At 36.6% G+C, this 23,900-nt stretch overlaps 1 protein-coding gene and 1 pseudogene across 1 annotated transcript; one reads left to right on the forward strand and one right to left on the reverse strand.

Annotated features, from left to right (window-relative positions):
• Positions 1-2,037: 2,037 nt before the first annotated feature.
• Positions 2,038-2,991, reverse strand: LOC144295155 (olfactory receptor 52Z1P-like; annotated as a pseudogene).
• Positions 2,992-19,170: 16,179 nt separating this feature from the next.
• LOC144295407 (olfactory receptor 51A4-like) lies at positions 19,171-20,124 on the forward strand. The gene has a single exon (XM_077867798.1). The coding sequence runs from the start codon at positions 19,171-19,173 to the stop codon at positions 20,122-20,124; it is 954 nt and encodes a 317-aa protein (XP_077723924.1).
• Positions 20,125-23,900: the final 3,776 nt, after the last annotated feature.

Here is a 23,900-nt window from a genome sequence, read left to right on the forward strand (position 1 = left end):
TCCTGGGATAGAGTCCCACATTGGGCTCCCTGAATGGAGCCTGCTTCTCTCTCTGCCTATGTCTCTGTGTGTGTGTGTGTGTGTGTGTGTGTGTCTCTGTCATGAATAAATAAGTAAAATCTTTTCTAAAAATTAAAAAAATATATCTTTATTAAATATAGATATATAGATATATTCTGATAGATTTCAACTAACGTTCTTTATGGTAATACTTCTCAATTTTGGCAACTTCTATTTATTATAAAATAATGTTCACATATTTTTGGCATAAGTCAAGCTTTCTCCATTTATATTAATTCTCAACCTCAACATGACCTTTAAAATGTGCAATTAAATGGTTCTTTTTAAAAATGTACATAATATCAGTAAAATTCTATATATTCTTCCAGAATTTTGTGCAAATATTTATGTATATATGATTCCATATACAAATATTTATGTGTATGTACATTCACTTATTTTTTTAAGATTTTTTTATTTATGAGAGACACAGAGAGAGAGGCAGAGGGAGAAGAAGACTCCTGGAAGGGACCCCCAAATGGGACTTGATCCCAGGACCCGGGGACCACACCCCAAACCAAAGACAGATGCTCAACCACTGGACCACTCAGGTATCCCTACATCCACTCATTTATTTGAGATTCCCTGATATATACCATCTTATAACCTGAATTTCTCTTTAAAACATTTTAAGTTTAGGGGTGCTTGGGTGGCTCATATTTAATAAATATTTTATTAGATATTTATGTCATTTGACATCCCATGTTGCTTTAATTCCCTGATGAGTATCTTTTACTATTGCCAGTAACAGTCATAATTATGGCTGCTATCATGAAAAAAATGCAATTCATAATACATTTACATAATGACCAGGATGTTACTACTACTTTTACATTTGATTTGAGGAGCAGATATGGATTCCAATGCTTTAACTAACATATATGCTATTAATTCTTAAATTTCTGTCTCTAACAAAATCTTTCTCCTGGGATTTCTGAGTGGCTCAGTGGTTGAGCATCTGCCTTTGGCTCAGGGCATGATTCTGGAGTCCTGGGATTGAATCCCACATCGGGTTCCCTGCATGGAGCCTGCTTCTCTGCCTATGTCTCTGCTTCTCTCTCTCTCTCTCTCTCTCTCTCTCTCTCTCTCTCTGATGAATAAATAAATAAAATCTTTTAAAAAATAAAAAAAAAAACCTTTCTCTTGCTTCACACTGAAAAATTAAAATGTTTGATGCCCCAAGATTACCTAAATCATTATGTCTCATATCTGACATTATGTGGAGAAAGAAACCTCCTTTCTCTACCCTGTAGGTCCAGTGTTTGTGGGATACAGATTGAATATATTACTGGCAATAATAGCAATAAGTAACGTTCTTTGATTTTCACTGTGTACTATGTACTATTTTAGAAGCTTTGTGTAAATCGTCTCATTTAATACTTTCAGCAACCTTATAAAATATGTAATACATAATGCTTACTATAAAGATAAATACATAGAAACCCAAAGAAGGTAAATACTCTTTACCAAGGCGATTCATCTGAAATTCAAAACTTAAACTTAAAAAAAAAAACTTAAACTTAGAACTCAAATACTCAACTACTAGATCACGATGCTAAATATGTATTATTTTCTCTGAACTATAAAAAAATAACATGAAAAAATGCCCTGAAAGCCTATTTATTTGGGATTCCATTTTATCCATTTTTTTAGTGCATGGGTTGTATTTTTCCTTTTCCTTTACTTTTCCGATTTTTCTGTGTCAATATGAAACTGAAGATAGTTATTGAGTTATTGTGCTTTAAATCTGTTGTAACTAAACTCAAAATTTATAGTCTAAAGTGTCCTTGATCTGATACTGTCCTGAACAAAATCAGCAATAAAATAAATAAATAAGATTTTAATATGACCTCAAAAACTTACTATTATTGTCCTCTCCTAATATTGGCATAATATAAAAATATCTGATATAATTTGAAGTACTCTGCAATTAGTACAGTTACAGAGAAAATGAAAAATTAAACTATATAGTTGACATCAGTATAATTTCTTGCTCACAGAAAAGATCTGGATAAACTTCTCCTGAATTTCCTTGGTCATAACTCCATAAATGATTGGGTTGAGAGTGGATGGTACCATCACATAAAGATTGGCAAGGAGGGTATGTACATGGAGTGGTATATTCTGGCCTCCAAATTGGTGAGCAAAGAATGAAAAAGAGGCTGGAGTATGGAACAGTAAAATAACACAGACATGGGAGTCACAAGCACCCAGAGCCTTGAGTTGGGCATCTTGAGAAGAAATTCTAAACACCATACAGAGTATAAGGGCATAGGAAATGATGATAAATACCACATCCAGGCATGTAGAAAAAGTGCCACAATCACCCCATAGTAGATGTTGACTTTGAAGCTATCACAGGCATACCTGGCAATGCCCAAATGTTCACAATATGAATGATCAATAATATTTCTTCTACAGTAAGTAAGCTGACAAACCATAAAAACCAAGGGGAAGCAGATGAAAAAACTCCTAATCACAGATGCAATGCCCATTTTTCTAAAGATTGAGAGGCTTAGAAAGGTAGTATATCTTAGTGGATAACAAATAGCTACATAGTGGTCAAATGCCATGGCCAGCAATATGGCAGACTCTGCCACAAAGATGAAGTGTATAAAAAACCTCTGGGACACACAACAACCAAAAGAAATACCCCATCTTGGAACCAGAAGATTGCTAGCATCTTTGGCGTGGTGACTGTGGAGAGAAAAATACCTGCCAGAGACAACATGGACAAGAAGAGGTACATGGGCTCATGAAGACTGCATTCAGGGAAGATCAGAAATAATAAGAGGGTGTTGCCTACAACAGCAACTATGTACATGGAACAGATGGGATGGAAATCCATATGTGTGCATCTGTTAGTCCTGGGATCCCAATCATGGTGTAGCAAATATCTCTAAGGTTGGTGTGGTTTGAAGAGATTGTCATCTTTTACTCTTTCTTCTGGTACTGGACACTGGAATTGAAAAGTGACAGAGAGAGAGAGAGAGAGAGAAGGAGAGAAAGAGAGAGAGAGAAATAGAGAAAGAATGAAAAATCAGAGTTATTTTATCAAGTTTAAGTATGAATTTTGGCATTACAATAAAGTTATTGTCTTAAAAAAGGATTGGTAATCAGTAATGATTCAAGATGACAAGCCAGATAAACTTCACTGACATGAAAGTTACCGTGATTTTATAGAGCTAATGTTACTGGTAATGCTAATGGTTATAACTATAATAATGAACATTTATGGGTTTATAATTTGGTCTAGACTATGGTTGATACATTATACTTATTGACTTAGCATCATACATGAAAGTCTCTTAAATGCTCTTGCACATCATGCCTTTCCTTCTTGTTTGAATGATCATTTCCACTGATTAACCTTGATCTCTTTCTGGTGATTAATCACACACTCCAGAAATAAAGTGTTCAGAATATTGGTATGGCCTTTGTAGAGTTCAACCACCAAGTCATTAACAACCATTATTTCTGTAATTTAATATAAAGTCTTTCATCACCACCTGAAAATAACTTGGAGAGAAAGAGAAATAGATGTCTAGACAGTCTTTGCTTTGCCCTGGGCTGTATTAACATTGTACAAACTGAAATCATGTTCTCTCTTTCCATAGTCCTAGTATGCAGTTGAAACAATACCATGTGAAAGAATGACTCCTCTAACATCATTCTAACTCAGCATACACTGTCCTATCTTCCACACACATTACGTTTCTCCCTTCATTCTCTCTTGTCTCCACTGCATTTTTCTCCCATTTATTCCTTCGAGCTTGTGTTCAAATTTTGTCCTTTCTCTCCCTTCCTTTTTCCTTTTCTGGTCAAACTTGAATACCATTACTGGAGGAAAGAAAAAGGCAGCTCATAGGTAAATAAATAACAACAAAAAATGACTTGCAAACACATGCAAGAGTTAAATAAGTTAATGAATATTTCTTTAAGGTCTTCTGTGACAAATACTATACTAAAGAAGAAATTAAATATAAACCATATATATCCCCTATTTCAAGGAACTCCTACTCTTGTGAAGATCATGGGACATAGACACAAGCAATCACCCTTCAAAGTAGATCGGGATAAGAATGATGGGAAACATACAGTCAGATGTATATAACACAGAAAAGACATTACCTTTAAGTAGGAGGTAATGCAAAGAATCACTGAAGTGTTGTCAGTAGATTTGTTTATCAGAAAACCTTTAGACTTTCTTTTTTTTATATATTTTTTATTGAAGTTTGATTTGCCAACATACAGTATAACACCCAGTGCCAGTATAACACACTTTCAAGAGACTATCATTAGCAAAAAGAGCAAAGGCAAGTAAAAACCTAAAACAAAAAATGTTTAAGTCATTGCAAAAATCAAGTCCTGTAGAGTCTTAATGGCTTAGACACATGAGAAATATGAATGGACAAATAGATTGTGCCTTAAGATTCAGAGTTTTAAAAGTCAAGCTAAAGGCTTTGAGTTTAGTTCTCTATACTAAGAATTGATTTCTTATTCAACAATATTTACTGGAGGATCCCTGGGTGGCTCAGGGGTTTAGCGCCTGCCTTTGCCCCAGGGCGTGATCCTGGAGACCCAGGATCAAGTCCCACGTCAGGCTTCCTGCATGGAGCCTGCTTCTCCCTCTGTCTGTGTCTCTGCCTCTCTTTCTCTGTGTGTGTCTCTCATGAATAAATAAATAATATCTTTTAAAAAATATTTACTGTATCTCTAATATTTTACCACAGTTTAAAGGAGAACATAATAGAATCAAAATTTAAGGTTTATGATTTCAAAGTCTTCGCTGATGCTTATTTTTTATTCTCTACTTCTCAATAGCACACCAATACAATTCCTAGTTGCACGTTTTAAAATATTTTCACCAATATGTCTGAAGTTCCATGATAGCTATGAGTATATCTCCAACATCTAACTTAATATATTTTTGTTGAGTAAATATGGCTTAAAAGGCAAAAAGATAGATTGAAAAGGTGAAGGATAACTACCTGAGTTACTGTAGGAAGCTTTGGCAACAAACCAAAGCAGCACTAGAAACATGATTTTAACAGTGAAGAAGGGGGATGGAGAAGAAATATGTTAGAAAATAAAATAAAATAGATAATTCCAGGTGATAGGCTATATGAGGTAAAATTGAAAGGCATGCAACATTTGAGACATACTGTCTGGAAAAATGTGATGCCACTAACCAACAGAAGGAATAATGTAGGAGATGCAGATTCAGAAAAAAATGTTTTGAAACTATTAATATATGATGTGTCTATGGAAGCATTAAGAAAATAAACCTGCCAAACTATCTTAAACCTGCATAGTGCACTGGAAGAGAACTAAACTAGGTATGAGGCTCTATCTAAGCTCTAGCCTCAGGTATGCCACGAACCAGCTGGTACATTGGTAGAGGCATTTTACTATTCAAATTCTCTGTCCATATAGCTTGGGATAGAACTAGCTCATAGCTACTTTTCTTTTAGGTACAAAAGACTGAAATGCAATCATGAACCAGGAGCTCAAAAATACATGCATACGTATCAGGCTATATGTTTCGTTTCACTGTCAGTCATTCTATTAGAGTCAAAAGAGAAAGAACTAAAAAGAGAAGAGTTCTGGTATTGAATCTCTTCTCTAGCTTTATCTCCAACAGGTAGTCTACTTGATCAGAGTGACGGCCTTCAATCATCTGGATTTTTAACCCAAAAAACACATTGTAGTTCCCAGTTATTTACATTGCTTAACTAATGTTTGAGTATTTACCATGAGTTATATCCTATGTTAACTGATTTCTATAATTTAATGCTCACAAAATACTATTTAATTATAAGAACCCAACAGAATGACTACTAGTATGGTTTGCACTTCACACTTTAGGAACCTATGGCATAAGGTAGTTTGAGTAATTTGTCCAAGCTAGTCTCTAACCAAGCAGAGATTCAAACTCAAGTTGTCTTACTTAAAAACCCCAGGCTTTTAATACACTGTTTCATTTGCCACTAGTGAGCAAATCCCTTCTGTAAACTTTCTTCTCCTTCATTTGCCTTGATCCCATTATATTCTTGTCTACCTACTACAATTTTCACAGTTCTGAGTCTTTTTTCCAATATTCTTTTTATTATTATCTCTAGTGTGTTGTTGTTGTTGATGATGATGATTCATAGCCCCTTCCCAATTGTTCTGTTGAGATTAGGATGTGAAATTAAAATATAAGATCTTCGTTAGTGTCCAGTGAAAAATATCAGACTTTCACTAGTGGCTAGTACGATTTCAAGGAATTGGTGAGAGTAAAGCCTGATTACAGATTGCAAGATGTTGGGTGTGTGACAGCTGAAAGCAGCAGTGGTGAACAACTCTTGAGAAGATGTCCATTTATGTCAGAGGAGTTTTGTGGTAAATAAGAATTTGAAACAAGAAAGTGAACAATTTTTGGAATTAATTCCCCCCTGATACAAAAAGATAATTCAATCATGTTATTATATGGATGTTCTGCTTCTTCCATTGAAGCCAAAAGTAGTCAGAAAAATTTTAAGGGATATATGGAAGATTTTCAAGAAATATATTTGATCCAGATCTTTACAATAAAATAAAAAACAATGATTATTAGTTATTGCCAAAGCTCATGTGGGAAAAAAAAAGAGAAATCTAAAAGAGATACTATCGAGAAAAAGATGTGTAGGGCAGAAAAATAATAATGAATAAACAATTTCCTAATAGTAGTGAAGGCTGTTAAGGTAGGAAAAAAGAAAGATTTTATAGTAGAGATAAGGGTATCCTGGCAGAAGAAGAGGCTACACATGACCAGAGGGGAACTGATTTTTCACCAGGAAAGTTCAACTTTTCAGGATCAAGAATAGTCAAAGAGAGGGGATCTAATTGCAGGAAGAGCATCATTATCCAGCAGTTGAAAGAAATGATGAGTAGAAGGACAAATGGTCCATAAATAGTTATGGGATACCAAGGATCCCCAAAAGAAAGATCAAGTTTGGCCAGAGAGGGAATTGTTGCCTCCTTCAGCTGATGCTAGTCAGGTAAGAGATTATGTCCATCTCCTTGGTCTTTCCCATCCCTTTCCTCTCAGAATCCAGATCAGCAGTGATCTTCCCCATTCATAATCTTTTTCCTGTGCCCATCTACTTAATTTCCTTTCTGAAGTACTGAGGATACCACATTTAAAATGAATTTTTGCTAATGTATTAAAATAAATAACATAAAATAAATGACCTGATTTTTAAAATCAGCTTAGATATCAACTAAATCACAGTTCCTAAGATAAGCAGGGATGGCATGGCTTCATAGTCTATGGTCAAGTCTTCCTTTCTCACCATCAGCCATTTAGTGCTGTCCTTTGTTTTTATGTGAAACCACTGATTTTGTTTTTTTAATTTAATTTCAATTAGCCAACATATAATACATCGCTAGTTTCAGATATAGTGACCAATAATTTATCAGTTGTGTATAACACCCAGTGCTCATCACATCATGTGTCCTTAATGCCAGTCACTTAGTTACCCAAACCCCCACCCACCTCCTCTCTAGCAATCCTGTTTGTTTCCCAGAGTTAGCATGAGAGACTCCTAACTCTGGGAAACGAACAAGGGATGGTGGAAAGGGAGGTGGGCAGAGGGTGGGGTGACTGGGTGACGGGCACTGAGGGGGGGCACTTGATGGGATGAGCACTGGGTGTTACGCTATATATTGGAAAATTGAACTCCAATAAAAAAATAAATAAATAGAGTTTAAGTCTGTTCTAAGAATCATCCAGAATCCCAATATCTTCTATTATAGTTCACATCATTTCCCTTTCTGTCTAATACTTGCTGCTTACCTCACTCAAAGCAACTGCAGCTGTGGTAACATACCCACAAACTATGGCAGGAGAGGCCATGAACAATGAGTCAACAGATCTGAGAAAACTGTAACCCTCTTATCAGAGATAGCCGGAACTTTGTCAGACACATGCAGTCCAGTAGAACTCATGGGTTTGTTATTTACCAAGTTTCACTTAAATGCTCTTCTTTTTTTTCCCCTCATTCTTCCTAATCATTTATATCTTTCTCATATCCTTGACTTCTGATTTATGTCATATCTTATCATTTCCATTTTATTTACCACCTTGATTCTTCCCTGCCCCAAATATATAGATAAGCCTCTCCCCCCAAACAACAACAACAACAAAACAGTGAGTAAAAGCTTCCATCAAACTGGCTGCCATACCTGTGACAGCTGGCCTGTCTCTACCTCTTTTCTGCTTTGGATGAAATGATTTGAACTCCTTTTACACTAAATTGTTCCAAAAGAGTTTTTACCAGCAAGAGGAAAGTAAATTAAAAAAAAAAAAATCTCAAGGACCTTTTTAACCTGTAAGAAATCTTATCTTTGGGGAGCCTGGGTAGCTCAGTCAAGTAAGTGTCTGCCTTCAGTTCAGGTCATGATCCCAGCCAGAGTCCTGGGATGCAGTGCCAGGTCAGATTCCCTGCTCAGAAGGGAGAAGGGAGCCTGCTTCTTCCTCTCCCTTTGTCCCACCCCTAGCTTGTTCTCTCTCTCCCTCTCTCTCTCTTTCTCTCTCGATTTCTCTCTCTCTCTCAAATAAATAGACAAAATCTTAAAAAGAAAGAAAGGAAGAAAGAAGAAAGAAAGAAAGAAAGAAAGAAAGAAAGAAAGAAAGAAAGAAAGAAAGAAAGAAGAAAGAAAGAAAGAAAGAAAGAAAGAAAGAAAGAAAGAAGAAAAAAGAAGAAAGAAAGAAAGAAAGAAAGAAAGAAAGAAAGAAGAAAGAAAGAAAGAAAGAAAGAAAGAAAGAAAGAAAGAAAGAAAGAAAAAGAAAAGAAATCTTATCTGTGACTGACTATAGTTGGAGCAAAAAAGCCCCTGGCCCTTTTTTTCTGCTGAGCCCATTTTGGAATTAACTCAACTTTCACATTCTGACGGAAATAATTTTTCCTCACAGAGATTGGCTGTGTCAAGAGCCATAAACCACCCTTCAATGAACTCTTCATTAGCTTGAAAGAGCATGGCCTGGTTGGATAGTAAGATATTTATATTAATAACAAATATCATTTCATTGGCATTGGACATGCCTCCACTACTACCATGGATCTACCTGCTTAAGCCATGATCTTGGGCAGGCGTTATACATGGGGGTATATAGCAAGAAAAAAACAAAAAAAAAGAGAGAAAGAAAGAAAGAAGAAAGAAAGAAAGAAGAAAGAAGAAAGAAAGAAAGAAAGAAAGAAAGAAAGAAAGAAAGAAAGAAAGAAAAGAAAGAAGAAAAGAAAGAAAGAAAGAAAGAAAGAAAGAAAGAAAGAAAGAAAGAAAGAAAACACAGATCCTTTCCTCCGTACCAGGAGTATGCCTAACCTAAAACCTGAGATTCACATACACCTTCAACCCCCGCTCACTGTCTAGCAGAGGAAGGGAGACATACATGTGGGGAAAAATACCCTGTAAGACCAACTACTATTGCATAAAACTTACCAAGTTTAAAACATATTTCTGATATAACAATCGTTCTAAAACCACAAAGATTCCCACTATTATTTTGCCATTGGCTATTGAGGATATTGAAGTCCAAAAGGTTCAGTCACATGGTTTACCTGCACATATGGTAGGAAATCAGGCTGAAAATTAAATGCATGTTGTCCTTTGCCAAATCTCATACTCTTCCTGGGCAACACTGCTATTAATAACAATTTAGAGTGATCAAGTAAAAGAATAAATGTTTCTCCATCAGAATTAAAACTATTTGTTAGAAGCTAGAAAGTGTTCAGCCTATTTTTCGTATGTTAAATGCCATGCAAACATATAGGACTGCCTGGATAGGGCAAAGATCCAACGCTGCTGTATGCACCCATCTAATTCAGAATTGTAAGATTACAAAGAAGGACCCCATGTTTAAGGACTTTTTTTAAAATTGTTTTTATTCATTCATGGGAGAGAGAGAGAGAGAGAGAGAGAGGCAGAGACACAGGCAGAGGGAGAAGCAGGCTCCATGCTGGGAGCGCGACGCGGGACTCGATCCCGGGACTCCAGGATCGCGCCCTGGGCCAAAGGCAGGCGCTAAACCACTGAGCCACCCAGGGATCCCCTGTTTAAGGACTTTTTAAAAAGACTTTATTTATTTGGGAGAGAGACAGAGAGCACAGAGGGCGAGTGAGAGGGACAAGAAGACTCTTCGATGAGTGGGAAGCCCAATGTGGGTCTCAATCCCAAGACAGAAGGACCCCATGTTTAAAGGAGTAGGATAAATCAGTGTGAAAATGGATCTATCTGTATACCTATATAGATATATGACACTATATAGCATCACTCAGGTGTAATCAGACAAAGATTGTCTCTGCCCTGTACCGTGCCTCTACCCCTGGTTCTTTCTGATGCTCACATGCAGTTTGTCCAGGAATCCAGTACACTCTAGCAACACAGTGGATGATTTAGGGTCATGAGTGATGATGTGACTAACATTTAATAGTGGTTTTAGGGAACTGAAAAGGCAGCGAGACTTCCATCCATCAATACAAAGAGAGCCTTTTAAGAGCCATGGCATTTCAAGTATAATTGTGTTGCTACTTTTCCTTTCTCTCATGGTGAACATATGAAATTATCAAGGAAGAGTTCATGTGGTAATAAAAAACACAAGGAGATAGTTCTAGGATCTGAACAGAAAAAGATAGAGCTTAAACATTTTAAAAAATCTTCACATGCATTAATTTGGAGAACAAATAGTGTATAAGTACGTTTTCTCTTCCCATTGCTCAAAACCCTCACCGATAAATAAATATACCTCTCGTGGGCCCATGGATTTTGTATTGCATTTTGAAAACCAAATTGCTTATACTGATAGGGCCCCACACCAATATAGTATAATTTCCTATGGTCTTTCATTTCTTAGGAGTGGCCCTGACAGAAACCATTGCTATGAGGTTCATTCTAGCCTCTAGTGAGAACTAAAATTCCCTGTACAGTATACTTATTTCTGTATAGTAAGGCCAGATACAGTGGTATAATATATTTAGTTCATGCCCCACAGAAATTAGATAAGGCTGTTGAGAAGCCAGATTAAGGTCTAAAAGGATGGAGAAAGCTCTAAATCTCTAATGCCTTACACTCTTGACAAATACAGGTTTCCTCCTACCTAAAAGTGAAAGCATCCCTATGAAAACTTTTGGAAGCCAAGACAGTGTAAAACAACACCAAAAAAACCCAAATTAATTACTATTAAGTTATATGAAAACATTGTTAGCATTCCCAGATCCAAACCATAACACCTCTTCAGCTTTTCAGATTCATTAGGATGTATGTTGCTAACAGATGCACAAAATACATACATGGAGATAAAGCACAGATGCTCACAGACACAGTTCAAAGCCATGAGGGCTTGATGCTGAGATGCTGACATGCTGAGTGTGGTTCCTGGGGAAGGAGCCTGATGGCACCACTCTGGCTGCTCAGGGCATGAGCTGCCTCTGTAAGGGCTTGGCTACTGGCAACACACTGAATGCTAGTTATGTTTTTTGCCTTTTCTCATAACAGTGCAAACCCTGTTTGGATTTCTTTTGTTTAACAAAAAATGGGTACTGATGTAGGTCTTTTGTAAACACAAGGTATTGTTGAACATTTTTAAACATTCATTTCTCTTTACAAGCATTTGTCTTAATCCCCAGAAATATTATGCCATGGTCTTCAAAAAATAGCTTTCTATGTTATAAAATCAGATGTCTTATACTATTTCCTTATTTTATTTGCCCACTTAATCTAACCCTTCTTAAAAATCTCCTTCAATGACTAAATATTATTAGTCTTTCAACAATATTGTTCCCAAAAGTTGGGAATCTTTTCCTTCAAACGATAGCTAAGGCATTTTCCTCTTTGCCATGTATCTTTTGAGGAGATATTTCTCTTTATTCTAATATCAGTTCCGCCACTCCCTTCACCATACTGAGTCCTTGAGGGATCCACTTGCTCTCTAATGCAATTTCAACCCTTTACAAGCTATTATTTCTATGTTAATGGTGAATAAATGTGATTCCAGCAAAGATTTCTCTTATAGACTTAAATTTTATACATCTCTGAATACATGTGCCCTGATAACCTCACCTCACTTCAGTATGCTACTGTCTACTCCTGAATCTGTTCCTCCTTTATGGACTCCTTTACCATATGCACACACATATATACAGATACATATACACATCCACACACACACATATTCACTCAAGATAATTCTTACTACTTTTTTCTTTGTCTGATATATTATTCTCATTCTGAATGTCTTTGACATTTGATGACTCTTATAGCTATATTCTAACCAAAATCTTTCCTAAGCTAAATACAGTTACCAAATATACTTCTCCATTTATCTTCGTACATATACTTCAGACTTTGTATTAATTCCATGTCAATATTTAATTTTTGATATGCGGAATAGAGTTATAACAACTACTGTGATGCCTTTGTCTGCTGTTTCCAAAATCTATGTCAGTTCTGGATCAGTTTCTATAGATTGATTTTTTTCTTCTTTTTGTGAGTCATATTTTCCTACATTTTCTATGCACATTTTGATTACATGTCAGGCATTGTGAGTTTTACCTTGTTGGGATGTAAGAGTAGAATTTGTATTTACTAAAAGATTTACGTAAAACTTATATAATCCTAAAAACTATTTATATACCTATAAATATTCTTAAGCTTTGTTCTGATATGACTTTTAATTTATCTGGAAACAGTTTGATCCTTAAATTCTTGTGCTTAAGATTTATCAGGCATGACAAGACAGCATTTAACCTAGGATTAATTATTAACTACCCCCTACTGAAAGGGACATTATTTTTCTAAATACTCTGCCCAGTGCCCTGTGGACTACAAGTTCTTCCAGTGTGATTGGGATCAGGCACTTATTCAGGCCATGTGTGAGCATTAAGCTTATTTCATTTCCCTTTTAGAGGGTTGTTTCTTTGGCCTCAGGTAGCTTCTTTATACATAAGCAGCATTCAGCACTCTGATTAGTATTTAAGGGGACCCTCTGCAGATCTTTAAGGCTCTGTCTTTGTGTAGTTCTCTTTTTTTTAATTACTCTGTCTCATGAACTCCAGAGAGTTTTGTCTTCTTAGATTCTCAGCAATAGTTCCTCATCAAAAGTTCACAGGCTCTGTCTTTTTTGCCTGGTGATCCTCTCGAAGTAGTGACTTGGGGTCATTGTACGATTTATTTTGTATATTTCCCTGACTCTCAGGGATTATAATCCTTTGTTGTCGGAGATTCATCATCTTAAAAACTATTGCTTCATACCTTTTGTCTAATTATTTTGGTTGTTTGAGATTGGAAAATGAATTCAATCCCTTTTACTCTATTTTGGCCCCAAACAGAAGCCCTCATCACTGATTATTCTTCATTGATCAAGGATATGGTGAATGACTCTGTACACTGGATACCATTCTAGGCATTGTGAATGAAGTAGGAAATAAAGATTTAAAACTTTTAAAGGAGAGGAAAATGTTACAATTACAGGAAAGATATAAAAATCCTTAAAAACAGAGAGGGATCCCTGGGTGGCTCAGCAGTTTAGCATCTGCCTTGGGCTCAGGGCATGACCCTGGAGTCCCAGGATCAAGTCCCACATGGGGCTCTCTGCAAGGAGCCCGTTTCTCCCTCTGCCTGTGACTCTGCCTTTCTCTCTCTCTCTCCCTCTCTCTCTCTGTGTCTCTCACGAATAAATAAATAAAATCTTAAAAAAAAAAACCTTAAAAAGAGAGAAAATTACTTACAACTAATAGATTTACAGGGGAGAAGATCCAAAACTTTTAATAAAGCTATACTAATACTAACATAAGTGATCATATACTCAGAAAAAAAAAAAAAAAGAGAGAGAGAGAGTGCCTGGGCGACTCAGTTGGTTAAGAGTCTGCTGTCGGCTCAGGTCATGATCCTGGAATCCTGGGATCAAGCCTTGTAATGAGCTCCTCACTCGACAGGAAGTCTGCTTGTCCCTCTGCCCCTCTCCCTGCTCATACTTTCTCACCTTCTCTCTCAAATAAATTAATAAATAAATATTATTTTTTTAAATTCTATAACATTACAATATTGAGAAAATATAGTAATGGGCATCTATGGTAATGATATTGAAAGAAACAGTGATGAGGGCTTCCGTTTCTCAAAAACAATGGTGGAAAATTATAGTTCAAAATGATTCAGCTCAAAAAATGATCCAAACTAAGTCTGGAGATGTAAAGGTCACCTATTAGGAAAAAAATCACTTCTTAGAAAAGAACTGATCACATTTGTGGTGAACAGTAGTGACACAACTGGTTTCATGCTGGAATATGTGCTTAATTACAGGGACTCTGGAGCATTGAGAAAAGCAGCTTTGGCATACTCCTGCTTCCAAGTGATTTGGTGTCTGCAACGTCTCATGTGTAGCACATTGAAAACCACTATCTCATGAGGATATTTTCATCATCTCCCTCTGGCACCTTATGTCTAAAATCTTCTACTTGTGATAATAAATAACTCCAGTACTTGGCAAATACCTCTATCGGAGGCTTCTAACATCTTCTGAGAACCCATGCATTCTCTGTGTATGCCAAGGAAGGTAAATATCAGAGAAGAATTGTGTTGCTCAGCTCACCTGCCAATCCATGCTGAGGGTTCCTTTTACATGGTGAGAAGGCTGCATAGTACATAAAAAGAACTGCTGAATGTATGTTCTGTAAAAGAACAAAGATGAGGGACATCTGGCTGGCTCAGCAGAGGAGCATACAACTCTTGATTTCAGGGTTGTGAGTTTGAGCCCCACGTGGGCTATTGAGATTACTTAAATAAATATAACTTAAAAAAATAAAAGAACAAAAATGAGGAACCAGCTTTAGGAGTTGCTGCACTGAAGTTTTCCATAGATTTAAAATGAAAGTCATGGTAGCTGAGGTCTTTAGAAAGGAAACCAAAGGGAGAGTTGGGAAAAGATGAGAGTACAGACACCAAACTGAGGAACCAGGAAGCATGTTATAAAGTTCAAGGTTAACAGGTGTCAATTCATAGAGAACAAGGATTTGTTTGAGCTCTGGGGGAAGACTGGAGAAGTGATACATCTTAAAAGGATTTTTTAGGAGGTTAGAAGTGAGGCATAAATAATTGATCATTAAATGTCTTTTGGGTCTCCAGGAATAGCCTTTGAGATATCTTTCTGGCTGATTGGGCAATCTACCACAATTAAATGCAACTCTAGCACAAGGATAACTGGAAATTGACAGGTTGATAAATACCAGAATGAATAGTCTCCATCTGATTGTCACCTCTCTTGCTATTCTTCAGTACTAATGAACCTCGGTGAGGAAGATAACCTCCCAAACTTTTTGTACATCAGAATTTAAAGGGGAGCCTGGATTTCTAGTGTTTTAAATCTTCATTAAGGTTTAGCACATTTTTTAATAATAACTTTATTTTTTATTGGTGTTCAATTTGCCAACATACAGAATAACACCCAGTGCTCATCCCGTCAAGTGCCCCCCTCAGTGCCCGTCACCCATTCACCCCCACCCCCCTCCCTCCTCTCCTTCTACCACCCCTAGTTGGTTTCCCAGAGTTTGGAGTCTTCCATGTTCCATCTCCCTCTCTGATATCTCCTACCCATTTCTTCTCCCTTCCCTTCTATTCCCTTTCACTATTATTTATATTCCCCAAATGAATGAGACCATATAATGTTTGTCCTTCTCCGATTGACTTATTTCACTCAGCATAATACCCTCCAGTTCCATCCACATCGAAGCAAATGGTGGGTATTTGTCGTTTCCAATGGCTAATATTCCATTGTATACATAGACCACATCTTCTTTATCCATTCATCTTTCGATGGACACCAAGGCTCCTTCCACAGTTTGGCTACATTAAGAATCTCTAAACAAGCAATTTATTTGTTTAAACAAAATTTACTATGAGCCTTAGGTCACAAGAGAGTTGGGGTCTCTTTACTCTGGTATGCGAAAGGTGCAATCCCGATGTTTAAAATCAGATTGCATAAGAAAAACTCAGTTGGAAGAAAGTTTGAAATCATTTGTTATAATGCCAACTATTGGGGAAAAAAGTACATTCTGTAGGGATTTAGTGGTTTGAGGAACTTTGTAGTCTGAAATAGTCATCGGAAGATTTTATAGAATGTTAGATATAGGCTGACTTTTATTTATTTTTTTTAAAGATTTTATTTATTTATTCATGAGAGACACAGAGAGAGAGAGAGAGACAGAGACAGAGACACGGGCAGAGGGAGAAGCAGGCTCCACACCAGGAGCCCGACGTGGGATTCGATCCCAGGTCTCCAGGATCACACCCTGGGCTGAAGGCAGCACTAAACCGCTGAGCCACTGAGGCTGCCCTAGACTGACTTTTACCACCAGTGAAGGTAAAGCACGATCACCTTTGAGATCCTATCAGAAAGTGTACAAATATTTTGATGTTAGAATAAGTTACATGTCGTGTAATTAAGCAACCAATCTGACTAGAGTGGACAGTGATTAGAAAAAAAAACAAAATTAGTTGAAATAAAAAACAGTCATTGAACAAGGCTAGACATATGGGCATAAGACATAGGGGCACATTTGAAACAGCTGATCATATGACTAAGTATGTACTTGAGTTTTTACATTGGTGGTGCAGTTGTGTTGATAGTGGAATGGATGCTTGTCCTGGTAGTGCTTAGAAGCTCAGCATGCCAAAATCAGAAGGGAGGAATAAGTGTAAAGGAGAGTAGAGTGAATTCCAAGACATTCTGGGGATAAATCAAAAGGAGGAAAGACGGTTTTATGTGTGTATATGAACCTATAGTATATGTATTTGTGTATGTTTCAATGAGGTGCATTGTGTGTGTTGTGGTAGGTCAGAACTTTAGACCTAGAAGAGTTCCAGGCCTTAGTTTGGTGTGGCAAATGTGTTGAGTTACACTGAGTGTGTGATATATTCAGATACCCCATCTATTACAAACTAGGAGTCTTCCCCTTCTCCTCGTCCACCCCCTCAGTCTTCTGTAAAAGACTCAGATAATGCATATGCCCAGATGAAAAAATATGTAAGGCCTAGTATTCTAATCCCCCCCAAATTTGGTCTCCTTAGGGGGCCTTCTTGTGAGGGGCTGACTCACTCCCTCAGCTAAAAAGACATGCTCTGTGGAACGCTTTTTACTAGGCATTCTAGGAAAGAATGTAGTAAGATAGACTAGAACAAACATAGGTCTATACACCAACACATGGAAATGTATATTTTGTGAATCATAGGGGATCTGCTCTTCAAAAATACCTTTGCTTCTATAAAAAGATAACTTTGTTTACACTGACATGCTTTTAAAGCAACTCAGTACTAATCATGCCCGAGGGCAAAAAAAGGATAGTCTCTTACTCCAATCCTCCCTGTCTCTTCCCCCCCCCCCCCCCACGAAAAGGATTCCTTCATTAATCTTTTTGTTTTTGTTTTGTTTTGTTTTGTTTTTGTTTTCCTGGTGTTTTAAGTTTTGGTCACACTATGGAATAATATGATTTTACAAAAGACATTATATTTTGATTTCATGGTCTTCCAAATAGAGTTTAGATCAGTAATATTACCTTCTGTCTTCCCCAATCTCACTAATCCAAATGCAGTTACATCAGTGTTTTGTTTCTGCTTGCAATCTTAAAAAACAAATCTAAGTGTATTCAACCAGTCATTTAGAATCTCTTTCTACCCCTCTTTGTAAGATAAATCTTTAAGTGCTAATACCAATTCCTCCAATTAGGTTATTTTTGTTTGTTTGAGTATAATTGACACACAGCGTTACATTAGTTTCAGCTATATAACATCGCGATTTGACAAGTCTATATATTATGCTGTGCTCACCTCAAGTGTAGCCACCATCTGTCACCATACAAAGCTACTATAATACCATTGACTATATCCCCTGTGATGTTCCTTTTATTCCCATTACTTATTCTTTCCATAACTGGAAACCTGTATCTCTCATTCACCCATTTTGCCCATCCCCCTCACTCCCCTCTGCCATTAGTTTATTCACTGTATTTACAGATCTGATTCTTTTTATTAATTTTTTGTACATTCCACATCAATGATCCAATTTTTAAGATATTTCCTCAAGCATTGGTATCTATTCCCTAATAAACGATATCTATGTTTTCAAGTAGACGTATTTCAAATTTTATTCAGCAACTTATTTGTTAAAAATTATTTGTTAATGTTTGAACTATCCTAGTACTAGCTAAGATGCTAATGACAGTATTCACTTTAATGATTTTATCATTCATATTTTGAAACATCAACACATAATTTTAAAAATCAACATAGAATATAAAATTAATGATCTCACATGAAGGGTTTTTTAATGACTTGGGGTTTATTTGTGTTATTGAAATATTCTATGCTTTATTTCTGCAGGTAAAACTAACAGAAAAAATTACCAGGTTTCCAGAGGTCTGAATATTTATAGGTATGATGTTGACCTGGAGAAAATACAGGAATTTCTTTCAGAGTTTCAGCTAAGGTAATTGAAAATAAAAGTAGATTCAAGCACAATTAAATAAACACAATTAATAAATAGAAAGACTTCTGAGAAAATTTTTCTAAGCATTGAGATACAAAAGAAAATTATGTGCTTAATTTTCATGGTCACTTGATCAATGATTAGAGTGTTCTAGGCCAAAGGAACTCTAATATCTCTTATTTTTCTTTTTTTTTAAACATTAATGCATTTTTAAAAAGATTTTATTTATTTATTCATGAGAGACACACAGAGAGAGAGAGAGACACACAGACACAGACAGAGGGAGAAGCAGGCTCCATGCAAGGAGCCCAATATGGGACTTGATCCCAGATCCAGGATCACACCCTGAGCCGAAGGCAGACACTCAACCGCTGAGCCACCCAGGCATCCCTCTCTTCTGTTTTCATAGGAGTTATCCATTGCCGTAACTCCAGGTAGTTACTCAGATAAATTGGGAAACATTTTAAGGATCAACTCTTTGATATAAAGAATGCCTAGAATTATGCTTCCCAGAGGAGTTAGATGTATTATGTCCTCCTATCTTAAAGTCGATGTTTTTCTCCCAATAGAAACACTTAGAAGCTGATCTGGGCTGGATCCCAAGAAATATCTTTATGGAACTTATAAATAAGAGCTTTTTCCAGCCACCCACTCTCCTTCTAACAGGCATTCCTGGACTGGAGGCTATACAAATATGGATCTCTATCCCATTGTGTGTCATGTATCTAATTGCTCTCCTGGGGAACTGCATCATCCTCTTTGTTATCAAAACGACCTCCAGGCTTCATGAGCCTCAGTACATCTTCCTATCTATGCTGGCAACCACAGATGTGGGTCTGTCTTTATCAACTCTACCTACAGTACTCATGGTCTTCCTCTCGAATCACAGAGAAATTGAGTTCCATTCTTGTCTAACACAGATGTTCTTCATCCATACCTTCTCCTCCATGGAGTCAGCCATCCTATTGGCCATGGCCTTTGACCGATTTGTGGCTATTTGCAACCCACTGCACTACACCATGGTCTTAACTTCTCCTCGGATTATTGGGATGGGGATTGCAGCCATGGTTAGGGGAGTGGTGTTGATGGTACCCTTGCCAATCCTGCTCAAGCGATTGTCCTTCTGCAAGGATGTTATTCTATCACATTGTTACTGTTATCATCCTGATGTTATGAAACTGGCCTGTGGCCCTGTCAGAGTCAACATCATCTATGGGTTGTCCCTTGTCCTCTGCTCCTTTGGAGTTGATGCTGTGTTCATTGTCATTTCATACATCCTTATTTTGAAAACAGTGCTGGATATTGCCTCAGAAGATGGTCAGCTCAAGGCACTTAATACTTGTGTTTCCCACATTTTTACTGTCTGCATCTTTTATGTGCCACTCATTGTGCTGGCTCTAATTCACAGGTTTGGGACATTCACGTCTCCTCTTCTCCATGTCACCATGGCCAATCTCTTTCTCTTCTTGACCCCTGTCCTTAATCCCTTGGTTTATAGCCTGAAAACCAAACAGATAAGATCTGTAATATACAAGGTATTCAAAGGCAGGGGAAACTTGTTCAAGTAGTCAAGTATGGCTTAGTGAAAATGACACCCTGACTCTCTCTTCCTCCTTCACCCATCTTTTTCCCTCTGAGAAATGTATCGTCATTTCGAGGATGGTTTGTATATTTATTTCTCCAGAGCATTGAAATGCTCTTCTTGGGATAGGCTGATGCCCTCTTCCCTTCGAACTATTTTCACAATAGCTAAGGTAATGCTGGTGGTTTGTTAGGAAATAATTTCATGTACATCTTTTTGAAATTATTCAGCAGTTATGAGAGTTCTCATTTTTAAGCCGTTTACCTTGAAATGGGTAATATGTCATGTAGTTACTTTTTTAATCTTATCTTTCCTTATCTTTCCTCTTATCTCACTGTCTCATACACACAAACACACATCATGACACCATGTTCCCAAAAGGGAATTCTTTAGATTCAATATGGCCACTTTATTCCACAGTCTCACTTTTACTGTTTATTTTCTGTGCACTGTATTTGGAAAAATAAGTATCGGCAAAAATGGAAGATGGGTGGACACTGCAAATGTTTATATCAATATTCTGCATTTCCTTATTTTAGATAGTATTAGAGAGTGAATAATAAATCAAATGTAAAACATCTTTTTTTTTTTCCCCAAAAATTGTACTGGGTGATTTCAGACAGCTTGACAGAGAAGATGTGTCTTAGTTTTATCTACACACTGCCCTTAAACTGAAAATTTTCCTTATATTATACAGATGTTTTCTTCTATTGCATTTCTTGTCATCAAATAGAGCTCTTTTCTATGACCTCTACTGATTTTTGCCTTTGGTGTTCTCTATTTCATTTTTTCCATAGTTTATTCCGATGATGTAGCTCTCAATTCCATCCATGTAACTCAGGGCCAATACATGATGATTTGTTATTGCTGTTTGTGTGTGTGCTTGTGTATCAGTACTGCATGCACATGTCTCTGTTTTAGAATCCAACTCCCTGTTGTACCTCTGGTAAATGCATATACAATAAAGTAGCTTGAATAAGGAAGATTGCACATTCTTAAAAGTCATCATTAAATTCTACTATTTTTCATCCTGCACATCCCATTCCTGACAAAAATCTCTATTGCTGCTATTGCAATAGTGCAGGGCTAGATAATTACAAGTAACTAAACTATATATATATATCTATTGCTGCTATTGCAATAGTGCAAGTCTTTTAAATTACAAGTAATTAAACTATATCCTAAAGTAAACACAGAAAATATTAATAGGAATACAAAAATAACCAGATTTACAATGTCTAGCATTTAATTAAATAAATATCAGACATACAAAGAAGGGAAATGAAACTTCATACTATGGAGGAAAAATCAATCAAAACTGACCCATCTAGATGACTGACAGGATGTCATAGTAGAACTAAGCTTAGGGGTCAATGCACCAATAGAAAAACTGGATTCTATGAAATGTTTGATGTTACAAAAGATATAAGAGATCATTATACAGTTATTAAAAGATAAGCAAGCATTTTTTTCGGTGAAAGATGAAAAGTGTATATCAGGTATAGAGATCAGCAACTAAAAACATTTTTGAACTAACATACAGTATTCAAAGTACTTAAAAATTGTTTGGCAAGACTAGGCTGTGGAAAAAAGGTAGACGGGACATGGAGAGGTTAGCATAACATATGGATTAGATTAAATTTATCACATCAAACCTGGACTGCATTGTAAAAATTTGAAGTAAAGATTCAACATGATCATATATGTTTTATGAAGTTTACACAGCAGTGTAAATAGGGGTCAAGGCATGGAGTAACATTACATGAAGAAAACTTAGCTACTATAGTATAAGGGAATAGTAAAAGCTTGAGTTAGTCAAAACTACAAGCATACAGACAGAGAAACCCACTGAACATATATTTAGGAGGTAGAGAGAGTCAGGTTAATAATGATTAAATGTGGTTAAATATAAGAGGAATATAGAGAGATAATAATAGGATTTTTTTTTCTATATAACAAAATAGAAATTCCAAGTCATGTACAAAGGGAATTTTCAAGAAAGAAACATTTGGAACAGTAGTTGATGAATTTGAATGATGAATGTATCTATGCACATACACCTAATTAGAAATCAAAAGGCAGTAGAAGGGGCTTATAGGTGGCTCAGTCATAGTTAAGTGACTGAATTTTGATTTCAGCTGAGGTTGTGATCTCAGGTGTGAGATTGAGCCCCACATTTGGCTCACAAGCTGGATATGGAGCCTGCTTGGGATTCCCTCTCTCTCTCTTCATTGGCCCCCCTACCCCCCACCAAAAAAGAAAAGGTACTGGGGGTCCTATAGACTATGCTCAGTCTTCACCAAGTATAACACCACCACAGTAGTGATATACATCAGGCACGGGGGTGATCCCAACCACAGGGTGTACCCGTCAGCCCTTGGAGGCCAGTAAGAATGAAAAGGAAAGGTTGAAATGTTGTGAAGTTGGACTCAGACACGGGAAACTGTAAGAAGTCTTACTCAAAGCAGTTTATAGACATGCATCTTGAAGAAGAAGAGAAAATGAAATACCAAATTCAAGAGACTCCAGCCATTTGGCAAAATATTTCCAGGGATGTTAAAGACTGGGAGTGAGAAACCTATCAAGAAGAAAATGACCTTAATAAATGTTATGCTTGGAAACAAAATTTTCTTTTTCTTCCAAGATTATTGTGGGATAAATCAGGCAATTCTTTTACTAGGAATCTCCATAGTTAGCAACTTGTGCAACCAGACAGAAGATAGTTAAATCCTGAAGTAATAATGATTAGTGAACTTTGTCTCAAGTCCATCCTGAAAAAAGCCAAATCCAGTAAAAGGGGATGAGAAATATGCTACAGGAAAAGTAAGTAGCTCTTAGCAAAAAACACAGTCTACTTCAGATTATTAGAAGAAATTGAAACATGATCCTAGATAGTAGTCAAACCAGTATCACTGAATCGTTGGTCACTAAAAGAAAATAATTCTGAGCTGGAAACAGACAGTGAATATCATTCTTTCTGCTGTCTCTCTGTCTCTGTGTGACTGTCTCTCTCTGTCTCTCTCTTCATTGTCTGCTATCTCTCTCTGGCTGTTTGTGTCCTGAGCTCTCTCCATGATAAGAATTTCAGAAGGCGACTATTTTAGTTTCCAAACCAACATATCAAATTGCCACTGCAGCCACACTATACTGTTCTAAACCGAGAAGATATCTGTACTGTTACCTAAGACTCTCCTTTCTTGATTTGGCCAATGATAGAATATTACTTTATTGATAAGTTCACCTTTATTCTATAAGTGCAACCTCATTGTCTACTTGACTCCTCACTGTAAGATAAAATATTCGAAGTACTTACATATTAAAAAATAAGCAAAACAATTCTCTTTTGACCTCATTTTCAATTCCAATGCCATTCCAAACTTTCACCTCATATTTGGTATTCCTTAAATGACATATATATATATATATAGATAGATAGATAGATAGATAGATAGATAGATATAGAGATATATCACTTCACATGTGTTCCTTTCCCTCCATAGTCTGTTTTTTACTCCTATGAAAGCAATATATTTTTCAAACAGGCACATGTTTTTGAGGAAATGGGAGCTCTAATTATAATTTTTACAGAAGGAGAGGCAAGAACTCTTGGGTACTCTCAGCTGGGCAATTTGGGATGTATCACTCACTCAGCAATAACATTCATGTCATTCAATGGTATCATTAAATTCTTTGGACTTTTGACAGCATTGACAGCAATTATTTTGTCCTCAGGAAGTTATCTTTCTTTGGTTTCCATAAAAT

This window comes from Canis aureus, chromosome 23 (assembly GCF_053574225.1).
Source record: "Canis aureus isolate CA01 chromosome 23, VMU_Caureus_v.1.0, whole genome shotgun sequence".
In the NCBI taxonomy this organism is placed as follows: Eukaryota; Metazoa; Chordata; class Mammalia; order Carnivora; family Canidae; genus Canis; species Canis aureus.

Coding starts and splice junctions, on each gene's coding strand:
- LOC144295407 (XM_077867798.1), top strand. CDS start 19,171: ATGGAACTTATAAATAAGAGCTTTTTCCAGCCACCCACTCTCCTTCTA.